The sequence below is a fragment of the Melozone crissalis genome, unplaced genomic scaffold (genome assembly GCF_028551555.1).
Source record: "Melozone crissalis strain CALT ecotype California unplaced genomic scaffold, PUWL_Pcris_2 ptg000014l_1, whole genome shotgun sequence".
Lineage (NCBI taxonomy): Eukaryota > Metazoa > Chordata > Aves > Passeriformes > Passerellidae > Melozone > Melozone crissalis.
Window position 1 is genome coordinate 8,385,912 of NW_026535792.1, and position 12,540 is coordinate 8,398,451.

Sequence of the window (12,540 nt, forward strand, 5' to 3'; positions counted from 1 at the left end):
AGAGTGAAGAGGATGTTTCAGATGTGAGACTTTCCATCCACACCAGCCCATTGCTGTGCTGTTGTTCCAGAGAAAAAGACCTGCCCATATTTTTGTGGACTGCTTGTTCTCATGGCAGGAAGGTCACAGTGCCTGCCAGAGATGGCGTTAGACCTTGGGCAGTGCCAAGCATAGGAATTTGTGGATTTTCAGCTTCAGTCTGTTTAGCCCGCAGGATTTTTACATGCAGGATGGAGGAAATGAATGTCCTGCTTCTTCCATCCCGGTTTTGTTTGCAAGTAAATGATTTAGGGCAGGAAAAGAGGAAGTTGTGACTGTAGGGCATCCTAGAGTGCCATTCCTGCCCTTTGGCACACTAGAGAGTAACACAGAAATAAGAGGAAACAGTCTGCTCTCAAAAAAATGGTACTTTCAAATGATCGTATTTTAAATGTATGGTACATTTAATCTCTCAAACATTCCAAGATAATTTTGTTTCCCTTTGGTCTTTAGGACTGTTTCTGGGGGGGAAAGAAAAAATCCCAGATGCTGGGAGAAGCCAACTATGTATAAAGCAGTTCAAAAGCAGCTCTTACACAAACACAGTGACCCAGTGGTCTCCTTGCTGCTGACACATTCCATTTGGGTGGATAGTACTGGAAGAAAAACCAGTGATAATAAATTGCATTTTTTAAAAATTACTTTGGTAATCATAATGGTGGTTTAAAGAGGTCAGTACATGCTTTTACCAAAACAAGGAAACAACTTTAGCCTAGTACTCCTGAGACAAACTTGCTACACCTGATTAGCATTAGGGAATGCTTTTAGGGTGAATTTTCAGGTGTTTGGACATGCACATGCAAGTGGGTTTTGTGGTTGCTGTTTCTATTCAGTCTTCACCTTGAATTTCCGACTTGGAAACTGCTGCATTCTTGGGTCTGTTATCACAGATGTTGGACTGGATCACTTTCACTTGCTGGATTTCTAGGGTGGTGGGTACTTCTTTAATGTTCAATATTTGTTCAGCCTCCTCTGTTTTGTTGAACACGATGAGATATATGGAGTTAGTGGGGTTTTCCCCCCTTTCAAAAATACTGGAGTTTTACAAATACCTGAACAACTTCCTTGGTTAACACATTGGCAGCAAAACAGTCCAAGTGTGCCTGGAGGGTTTTGGCACTGGCAAACCTGCAACCCTCTCAGGTTCTTCAGTGCTTTGATGGCAGCAGCTGCTGAGAGAATGCAGCTTTGACATCTGCCTTGTGGAACAGGAGCTTCCACTGTGGTGTTGTCTCAGTGAAGTCAATACAAGGCACTGCAATATTTTACTATTGGTGTTGAGCTGTAGTAGCAGCAGCCTAGGAAGGCGTGGGGATGAAGGGTGCCTTGTGTATAGGTATATTCCACCCATAAAATTGGTTTATCCCACCTTGCTGTCATCTCTCCATCCTTAGCTGAGGCTCAGGTCTGTGGCAGCAAAGACAGCACTTCTTGGTCTTTGGTCCTTGCCTGGCCTCCCACCAGCTTGCTGAAACCACAGCTCCCTCTGGCTCCTCTCTGATTGGAGCTGTGTGGAGGGAAAAGCCTCCCATGTGGCAGCTCACAACCAGAGGGAACATGGTCCATGGGCAGAGTTCTTTAGTTTGATCTGTTTTATTGCAGTCCCTGGGATGTGAACTTATGTCTCCAAACATTCTTCTTTCTATTTTCATAGTGTGGAGACTTTTGCTTTTGGTTTTTGAGTGTCTGCAGTCTTCAAAAAGAGCATTAAAACCTGTAAGGGATGTTTTGCCACACACACTTTATTTTAATTGAACTAAAGAAGAAGACTGTAAAAACAACCAGACAGCATCCTTGAGCCTTTTTCTCCTCCCTCTCTTTCCCTTCTCATGTGTTTAAATTTAATTCTGTCCACAGCAAGGTATCTTACAAGGTCATCTTGTGGTCATTGTTTCCTCTAATAGTGTGTCACCACAGCCAGATTTCAGACAATACTAGAATTTACTAACAAAGCATAAATCCCAGTTCCTTGAGTTTGATAATGAAGTACAAATAATATAGAATGCCAGGAGCTGAAGCTTTTTTGGCAAAAGGGCTTTTCAGTAAAGCTTCTTGTTGAGCATCCAAGTGAAGCAAATAGATTAGTTTAGAAGCTACTTACAACGTTTGTGTATTGATTTATTATGCAGCTGTGAATGGTAAAAGAATAAATCACGTATTTCAGTGTTGTTTTGGATAGCTGTTCTGCCCTGGGAGTATCTGCTGATGGTGCTTTGGAGTTTCTGGGGTTTCCAGCCCTTTTTCTAGAAAGTCCAGCTGGCTTTTGAGGAGCTGTTTGTACAGGTGTTACTGTGATGGTTTTCTCCAGCTCAGTCTTTCCTTCAGGTACATCTGATATTTGTCACAGAAGGGCTACTCCAACAGCCCAGATCATGGAGCCATGAACTTTGCCATAGGTACTTGTTTTGGGAATGAAAACACCTGCAGAGATCACAGATAGGTGCTGTGTATTTATGTATACAGATCTGTATGAGCTTCAGTAAGCTATTTTACTTGATATTCTGAATGTGCCCCATACTTTCAGTAACCATTCTTGAGAGATCAAAATACATTTGGTTAAAATGTTTTATGGGTTGGTTTTTTGAGGGTGTTTTTGGTGTTATAACTTTCAACATATGCTTTGAATTATTTGCTCCAGTTTCAAGTCCAGTTTTTCCAGGTCCATCAGCAAAGAGACTTGCATGTGATCTGTAACACTATGCCTTCAGATAGTCCCTGAAAATTAACTGAATAGCAAGGCTCCAAAAGCCCACATAGTTTCTTTTTTAATTTAATTAAAATGATGCATATTTGCCCAACACTGTGGAGAATGACATGATGCAGACTGGTTAGTCAAACATGAAGGCAGGCACAGCAGGGACCTTTCAGCCTCGTGAGCTTTTGTAATAACAAGTTGTATTAAGCAAACAACTGTGTAGCATGAGGGGTTTCTTATTGAAAAACATGAGGGGGTGAGAAAGCTTTTCAATTGCCCCCTTGTGGGTCAGTGTCTCCAGTTGGTAAGTAGGGACCAGACAGATATTTAAAAATAGGTGCATTGCAATTGCATTACTTATTTTTTATTTTTTTTAACTTTGCTGTTGATTGGTTCAACTCTTCATTCTATTGTAGGAATGTCATAACTTGACTCTAATGCTTATACAACGCCTTTTGCAATTAGATGATGTAAACCTTAACATATTTAGAGAGGTTCAAGTAATCCCCCTGAGAAGCTAGGCCAGTGAGGAGAGCGAGCTTTGATGGTTTATATTTATAACCATGGAATAGTTTTGCTTGGAAAGGACCTTGAAGTCTCATTCCATGCTCCCCCCTGCCATAGGCTGGGTCACCTTCCACTAGACCAAGTTTCTCAGAGCTCCACCCAACACTTCCAGGGAAGGGGCATCCACAGCCTCTCTGGGCAACCTGTGCCAGGGCCTTGTCACCCTCAGAGTGAAGAATTTCCTCCTCATGTCTAATCTAAATCTGCCCTTCTTCAGCCTGAGGCCGTTTATCATTGTCCTTTTACTCCACGCCCTTGTAGAAAATCTCTCTCCATCTGTCTTGGAGGCTCCCTTTAGGCACTGGAAGGGGCTCTAAGGTCACCCCAGAGCCTTCTCTTCTGATGGCTGGACAGCAGCCTCTCTTCATAGCAAAGGTGCTCCTGCCCTCTGAGCATCTTCATGGCCTTTGGGCTAATTTGTTTTATACTGATATATCCGGAGGCTATTACTGCATGTAAATAGTCTGGTGCTTCTGCCCTTAGTTTGTCATTTTAAGTTAAGATGATTTTAAGTTCACCTGTGTTTTGAGTATTGATGCTGTTCCTGTTGCTCATAGGTTTGCTTTCCTTTCGATGAGGGGGCAGAGGGGTGCACTTTTTGTCAGTACAGTTCTATTACGATTGCTTTGTTGGTGGGTATGTGTGTGATAGGTAAGTCTTTACTTTTATGAGCCTTGCCTTTATGTAAATAATAAACCCCAGAATGCTGAAAAGAGGCTGTCCATATTTTGGAGTTTTTGGAATTTGTATGTTGTTCTATTTGTATATTACAGACTTCACCTGGTTTATGTAAATGTGAGTTCCTGGAAGGAGAGTCTTCGAATGCTGTGTTTGCAAAGCAGTTGTGATTCTTAATGTGTTCTGTAATTTTTTAATATTGAAATCCACAGGGTGGATGTATATTTATTACACTTAATAGAGCTTAAAGGACTTGCTGAGCTGCACTAAACACGAGATAAAATTGTATGCCTTACAGTTGTGAGGCGTACATTGTAAATTTTTTGGTTTTAATTGTTGAATTAATGCAGAAGAATTGCTCTGGCATAAGCTTATCAAGAGTAATTTAATATAAATTGATCAAATTTTGGCTATTTAGTTTTATTGGAGATGTTTTGTTTATGTATTTGTAATGCATCTGTTGTTTTAAAAAGAGCTCTGTCAGCTGAGCACCTCAGTTGTGTAAAGGTGAATGCTCAGCTGTAGTCAGTGCATGTGTGTAAACTGATAAATGGCAGGTTCAAGAAGAGTTTCACCTTGTCGTCTTTAACTTGTTTGTCTCAAACAGTGACCTGGATCTTGATTCTCTAGAAACTGTAGAGCAGTCAAAAATTTTTAAGCTGATCTTTTCTGCTAATTTCTAAGGACTTAATGTACTAATACAGAACATCACCACGGAAATCCTTTGTTCTCTGACCTTTCATTTTGAGGGTGAGCTTACATTTGGAGCTGTGTTCAGCAGCAACAGTAGCTTGACCATCACTTTATTTTTATTTTTAATTATTTCCTCCATCCTGGTCTTGCTTTTTCCGCTTTTATAGTAAGATAAAGATGGTTTTAGTTTTTATAAGGATTTTTGGGTGCAGTATTCCTGTGTTCTGTTTGTCTTCCTTGAGAAGCCTGTGGAGTATTTTTGATGAACACAAAGTCATCTTTTGTTATCTTGTCCAAACCAAACTTAGTTTATCCTTTATTTTATTTTTCCTGGAAAGAAATATGTGGACAATCGGTGGCTGAGAATAATTATGAAATATCTAACTTCTTCTTTATAAGACAAGACATTATCATCTAAAAGGTGAAACTTGCTGGGTTGCTGAAGGTATTGAGGTAAAGTTTAGAGTCCATATATTAATTCAGGCGGTTTCCCTATCAGATCCATGATTCTGTGCAGGAGTCCATCTACTGATGAGTTAGAGGGAAATGGAAAATTGTATCATGTGCTTTGCCAGCAGTATTTCTGTGCATGTCAGGCCAAACCAAATGTCTTCTGAGATCCATGAGCTGGGTTTTTCCATGCTGCAGACTGGATGTGGGCACTGCAGGGTTGTTTTAGACCAAACCATTTCAACTTGCACTGAAATCTTAGCAGAAGAATGTGCTTATGTAACAACCCTTCTTTCTAGTGACAGACTGCAGCATTCTTAGGAACTGGGAATCCAGCAGAGAAAAAAGCATCTGTGGTAGAATTAGATGTTGAAGTTTATGGAGTTTTGAATTTAAAAAAAAACAGAAAACCAAAAACTCAACCAAATCTGAAAAATGTAAAAAGAACAGACTGTGTTTGATTACCAGGCTATAAACCTTAGCATACAGTGCATGAACATGGAGGAAAATTTTCTAACAGGCTGGTGCTATTGTGTGAAAGTGGATTTGAGCCAAATTCCCAGATTTGAAACCCCATGAACTTCAGTAGGCTCAGGCCAATCCTTGGCTTAGGTTCATCTCAAAACATTGCAAGCACAGAACACAAGTTTGAACATTTTCAGTAGCAATTGGAGCCCCAAAAGGAGGAGGTTTGTGCATAATCCAGTCACTGTTTGCACACGCAAGGGACACATCAGTGCCAACGTGAGCATTTGCCCCTTGATCATCATGAGACTGTTTTTAGAGCATCTTTGAAAAACACCCTGCAGGAAATGTTTCTGGCATGTGTCCTCAGTACTTGAATCTGTTATCTCTTTGCTGGTAAGAGCTTTATGTGGCTTCTCTGATTCTACCCAAATAATGAGCTTGCCCATTGTCCTCAGCTCTGTGTGCCAACCCTTCCCTGTCACAGCAGCTGACATCAGGTTCCTGGATCACACTGTGGTTTCCTGCTTGGAGAACAACTGCTTTATTGCAAGTTGAAGCAATACTGCCTTCTGGATGGGGACTGTAGTGGGGAGATTTCAACAAATTACCAACTATACCCAGACCAGCCAAAGAGATTTATGTGCCCATTTTAATCAGCATTGTGCTCATTTGTTTGCTTTCTCCTTCTCAGCAGAGCAAACTCTGGTTTCCTCTGAGCTGTGCAGCTGCTGTAAAGGGCAATAAGGCAGCAGTGTCAGTCACAGCAGTGCTCCTGCACTTGCTGCATCCCAGGGTTGTGTCTGGAGCTGGAGAGGGGAAAAGTTTAACACCAAAATGAGCTACATGCAATTAACAGTTTATGGGGAAGCTCGTAAAGGATCCAGCTGGTGGTGGCACTGGGCTGTTAAATGGCTCTTCTGAAGAAACCAGAATGAGAAATTAAAAAAAAAAATACACACATGCACTGTTCAGTTAGCAGAAGTTGTCAGAGCATCCTGGAATATTTCTTATTAATAAGAACGTAATTTCCAAGTTCAGCATCACGTGTGCTTTGTGTTTGTCCCATGGAGAAACATAAATGAGCATTTACCACAAAGGATGCTGGAACAGAGATAGGAATACTTTATGATTCTGTGACAGAGCTATCACCAGGATATGCCAGCTGAGCTGCCAGTGTGATTAAAGTGCAATTTATGTCAGTTTGCTTGATTTAGTCTATTAATCTATAATTAATTATATATTGACATTTAGCTATGATTAATTTATAATTCTTCCTCTTTTAAATATAATTTGATCATAAGATTCTAATGGCAGATGAGACACAAACTGCTTGTTCTATTTCAGAATCTGTAGTGTATTGTTAGAGCTCTGCAAGGTTGACATATGCATGCTGGACTGTTGAAACAAGCTGCAGAGAGAGCTTTGTCATAATAACAGTACAGCAAACATTTCTCTGACTCACATACCCCCTGCAGTGATTTTGTAAGTCAGGGCAAAATTTAGAACTCTATTTGTTATCTGGTACATATTTCAAAGACAGTGCCAAACAAAAAGCTAAATTTAAAATCTCTGGCTTTTGTTGTTGGGGGTTCCAGACATGCCAAAGGAACATGTGTCAGCAATTTTAGGCTTAGTGGCCACATAATTGTGAAATATCTTTTTTTTTTTTTTTTTTTTGCTATAGATGTTCTTGGATGACAAAACCAGAGAAATTTCTATTAGCTGCTTGAGTTACATTCACTGTCAGTACTTTTTGATTAATATTGGTGTCTCTTCAAGAATTTGTATTGGAATGAAAAAAGAAAGTGCACAGAAGACAACTTTTGTTTGCATGTATGACAAAGTTATTTTGCCCTAAGAGAGTATTGCTATTAGTGGTTTGATTTGACTGGCCTGTTGACATGGACAGCCAATGATCCTGCACATATATCCTGTCTTTATGTTCTTTTTTGTATATTGCCTTCATTTGTGAATGAGTTTGCCTCCTGCCTGATGGTATTTTATTTCTCCAAACTGTCTGATTAGTTGGTGGGATGGGGAAACAGACTGTGACTTTGGCTGTAGAAAATGTGACAGACTGTCCAGTGCAGGGGAGGGAGGTGTGTTAAAATTTCAGCATCCTGCATCGTGGGGTCAGCACAGCTGAGCTGGGAAATTGGTGTGATTTCTTCCCAGCTCACACCTGAATCACAAACCAGCACCTTTAGGAGTTGTTCCCCAGGCTTGCTGACTTCTTAACCATCTGAGGTATACCTTGGAGATAACACCAAGTGAGGTCTGACCTTCTGTTGGCAGGGTGGCTTTCCTCCAGAAGGAGTTATCTGGAGAATACCTTAATACTGAAACACTGCTGCCTAGTTCCTTATCTTAAAACTGTTATGTAATGGTGTTGTTCCTAATCATGGATGGAAGTAAATATTTAGAGGTAGAGTAATTCTGAACTTAGTGTTTGGCAGTAGATTTATTTCAGAACTTCATTTTTGGACAGAGACTTTTAGGTCAGTCTGGTGAAGGAGACTTTGATGTGTTCTGCATGTTTTCTTCAATTCAGTACAGACAGAGTAGGTGCCTTACATTGTGTAAACCTGGCTATTTGCACCACAGTGAAGGCTTAGGCTTGTACAGTTTCAGTTGCTGAAGGATACCCACCTTAAACACGTGGGTTTGCTCATGGCCATGTGTTGTCAGCACTGGTGGCTGTCATCTAATGCCTGGCAGCTGTTCCTCTGCATTTCTCTGGCCCACTGTCACTTCTGTGGCTGCATCCAGCCCTTGAGCATTGTGGAGCTGGTCCAGTGATTCATTTCTAGTCTGTGCTAGGTTTTGTAGTCATTTCTTAGCACTTGAGCTGTCGATGTGAAAATCCATTCTGCGAGTTCTTTGGAGATAAGCAGAAGGATTCTGCCTGATACTCAAATCCCTGATCTGAACCTGTCTGTAGTAATCAATCTTCTGTTTTAAATGAAAAAATTAATATGTTACCTCCTTCATACCTTTGCATGCATTCCCTCCCTCCTGTCCTCACTTGAGTTGATTTGGTGGCTGTCAGCCCTTTGCCAGGCTGTGCCTCTGGTGTGTGATTCTGAGGGTTGTAGGGAGCAGGGTCTGGCCCTGGACCTTGCACATGCTTGTGTTTCTGTGTAGTGAATCAAATCATCTCACTGATCTGTCTGAAAAGAAACTTTAGAAATGCTCTTGACATGTCAGGTGTTTAGCAGCTTTAAAAGGGCTCCAGCACAAGGACTGTTGTGACAAATCCTGTATCTCATCATCAAGGAGAAAAGTTTGGTCTTTTGTGCATCTCACCACCCTGACAGCTGTGACTGAGGTGGTGCTGTGGTGAGAGTGTTCTGGATAGGCACAAGCACAGAGAAAGAGCAGCAGCTGTCAGGGGACTGATAAATGTTGCTTTATCCACAGTTCTGGTAAGTAGTGGAGCAAGCAGATCAAGTCAAAAGCTGTGCCTGCTGTCATTGCCTTGTTTGCCTCCAGGCACTTGACTCTGCCCTGGAAGTTGGTCTTGGGCCAGCTGAGAAAAGAGCCATCACTCCTGTGGCTCAGAGTCAGCTTTGCTGAAATATTTAGTTAAACCAGCACATAACTGATCCTCCCCTCTGAGACCAGGATCAAGATTTTTTTTGTTGGTATTTTTTTGGCATTCACCTCATGAATTTCTTGTTATCTTAGTTTCTAATAAATGGAATTAAATTTATGTACTGAACACCAGTTGCTCTCCCTGGCCTTTCTAGGACGAATCCTGGACTTGAAGACAGGGACAGTAAAGAAGGAAGGCCAGCAGTCCTCCATGAGAATGTGCATGGGATCCAGGCGCTCATTCATCTGCAGGATGAGGTATGCATTTACCCTGTGCTCCATCAGGGTTCCAGTCCTGTCTCAGCTTAGAAAAACATTTTGTTGCACTAATCTGGCCTTGATTACAAACTAAAGCTGTAATGACACGCTGCCATGCAGTATTTCTAGAATACTTGCTTTAGGAACTGGAGTGAAACTGAAACTTGTCTTCCTTATGGAGAAACCAACAAAACAGCACCTCATTTCTGTTGTAGTTATTCTTATGAGTGTGGGATGTAGGTTGCTTTTTCCAGAGAACAGCTTCACCCCTGGAATTTCAGCCATTCTTTTCTAGTAAAGTTGCTCAAATCAATACCTTGGGAACGAAGCTTTCACAACTGTTATGAACACCCAGCTCTGTGTATTTTTTCAGCAAACCAAGAATATTAAAAGAATCTTAAAGATAAACAAGAATTCAGTTGCAAACCTGCCAGCTATGTAGGAATTAGCCTAAGCCTGGTATGAATTAACCAGATGTCAGCTGGCTGATGCTAGATAAATGAGTAATTGTTAGAGGGCTTTTGATTTGCAATTTTCCAACTTCTCCTGCATTGTTTGGGCTTCTTTAAAGAGATTTGTCTGCCCAGTGCTTTTTTGGGGGGGCTTGTGTGCACTTATCCTGTTTTAGTGCTAACAGGCTAAAATGCCTTTTGCCTATTGCAATAAATTTTTGTCTGTGGTTAGGAGGGGAAAGTACATAATTGTATCTGTAGGCTATGTCCAGTATAAATGGTGATAACAGCACTGCAAACTTCATTACAGAATGAAACACACAAAGCACATTAAACTACAGATACCTGTACTTTGGTAATGTGGTGGATTTTTTTCAGTCCTGTGAGGGTGCTGAATGAAGGCTCCTGGGTGCTTTTGTAGGGTGTTTATAGACTTTATACCTTTGAAATCAGGCCTCAGAGCTGTAGAACCTTTTTCACCCATAACTGGGTGAGAAATAGAGCCCAACAGAGCAGCACTGAGAACACTGATTTTTCTTCCTCCCAAGATGCACATCATCTTGTTTGTGCAAAGAAAACCAGGCCTAGTGTCCTGTTTGGAGTTATTCCCCAGCTTTCAAAACAGTTCAGATTGCAGTCATTTCCTAGCACCCTGATTCTGTAAACTCCAGTGCATGAGAGTGATTTTACTCATTTCCCTAACCCCACTGTTTTTTTTATTTCTAAATCTTATTTTAGTTGTTCATTTCTTCTCCTTGGCAGTGACTGATAAGAAAAAAAAATTAAAGGAATAAAAAAAAACCTTCTGGGAAGAATGGACCTCAGATAATGTGAACCTTCCTTGTGGTTTCTTCTTTCATTGTTGTTATTATTTTTCCATTAAAAATGAACTGCTTTTACCCTTCAAACTATTTACTCAGCTTCAGATGGATTGTTGAAATTTTACAGTTAGGCATACTTATAAATATCACAAAATACACATGAACAAGTGTTAAACAAAGTTAGTTGACAGTGTAAATAGTTTGATCTTGCAAACATTAACGTAATGTCCACAGACATTGTAGCTGGTGTATGGCAGTGGAATTTTTCTGTCAAGGGAAGCCACAGGAGCACTGAGATTGGTTTGTGTGGATATTTGGGACCTGACATATTTTTCTCTAGTTTTCACCTCTGTTTCATGGCATTTTGAAGTGTGTCTATTCTTTAGCCACCCTTGGGATATCAATTTCAAACAGTCTTTATACTGGGGGAGTGTGGACAGGAATCTTTTTCTAGTCTCTTTCATTTTTCTAAAATAAAGCAGATTTTTATAGCACATCTAAAAAGCTCAGCCTGTGGAAGCAGCATGTCCTACATAAACATGAATATGCAACTTTTTGCCAGGAACATCTATTATTGTCTTCTTATATATGTTGTAAGAATCTCAAAATGCCTTTTTATCGTGTGTATTTATATTAATTTTTGAGCCCTTTAAAATATCAATTTACTTTTAGGTGTGGAAATGCTCCTCTGGATCATTTACCTCTGAACAGAATAACCACCATGAGGAAAAGATACAGGTACTATTACTGAATTTACCACAAAGCAGCTGTAGTTGCCCTAAGCCCTCTCATTTGCACTGGGTTAATGCCCACTCCAGGAGTGTTGCCTGCACACACTGGATCCTTTTGCAAACAAAATCTCTTGCATGTGTCACTCAGATTCTTTGTCTTACACCAGCTCCAGCTCTGAATCAATCTTCTCAGAGAAATTTCTCAATTTCTCAGAGAAATATTACAGAAAACGTGTACAGCTTGAATAGCAGCACAACAGAGCTGGCAGTACAGAACCCTAGGTTGATTCTCAGGTGTTTCCAGCATAACTTACAAATACTGATAAGCCATTAGCAGCCATAGTTTGAAAGCATAAAGCTGTTCTGCATGTCAATGTGATGTTTTTGTGTTTCTTGCTCATTCAGGAATGGCCTGGGTCCAGTGAAAGAAGGTGAAGCACAATATGCTGTTGTCCATTGCACTGGCTATATCAAGGCTTGGCCACCAGCAGGTTTGTATCCCTTATAGAAGACAGTATGCACCAAACTGTCCTTAGGACAGCTGAAAACCTGGCTCAGGTTTCCTTGCTGATAGAAAAACAGGGAGAGTTTTAGTGGGGTGGCTGATTAAAGCTCACTTTGAGAAGCTGTCGATAAGAATAAATCAGGTGTTGTACTCACTCAGGGCATCCCTGTTTTCCCTGTGGCACCCTTCTCAATTTTGTTGTCACAGAGGACCTGTAGGAATTGCCAGTAATGCAGGATTCCACAAACTGGGGCCAAAAGTTTTCAACTTATGTTGATAAACCAATATAAAAATGATTTCATTTTAAGACGGTGGACACAAAGGGTTGTGTACCTCTAGAAAACAGCAGTTATTGCTTTTATACTTAAGTACTGAATTGCCAGCGCCTTTGTATGAAAATGTGTAATTTCACTTCAGACACATGGAAGTTCTCAGTAATGGTGTTACTTGGGAATGTTCAGTATTTGTGATAAATTCTGTTTTGAGGCTGTTTTTCTGGGAATCAAGTCTTGGCATGCTGCTTTGATCTACGGAGAAAAACATTTACCTGCTGGAACTCAGTGTTACCTATGGGAATATTTACCTTTGA

The 12,540-nt window shown here is 40.6% G+C and overlaps 1 protein-coding gene across 3 annotated transcripts in view; it reads left to right on the top strand.

The window, feature by feature from the left end:
* ARNT2 (aryl hydrocarbon receptor nuclear translocator 2) overlaps window positions 1-12,540 on the top strand; it is a 91,420-nt gene that overhangs the window by 44,311 nt on the left and 34,569 nt on the right. For all 3 annotated transcript variants that reach the window (XM_054272829.1, XM_054272831.1, XM_054272830.1), the window contains 3 exons: window positions 9,340-9,442; window positions 11,388-11,453; window positions 11,852-11,937. In XM_054272829.1, coding sequence (XP_054128804.1) covers window positions 9,340-9,442; window positions 11,388-11,453; window positions 11,852-11,937 — 255 coding nt within the window. The remainder of the gene's footprint in view (window positions 1-9,339; window positions 9,443-11,387; window positions 11,454-11,851; window positions 11,938-12,540) is intronic.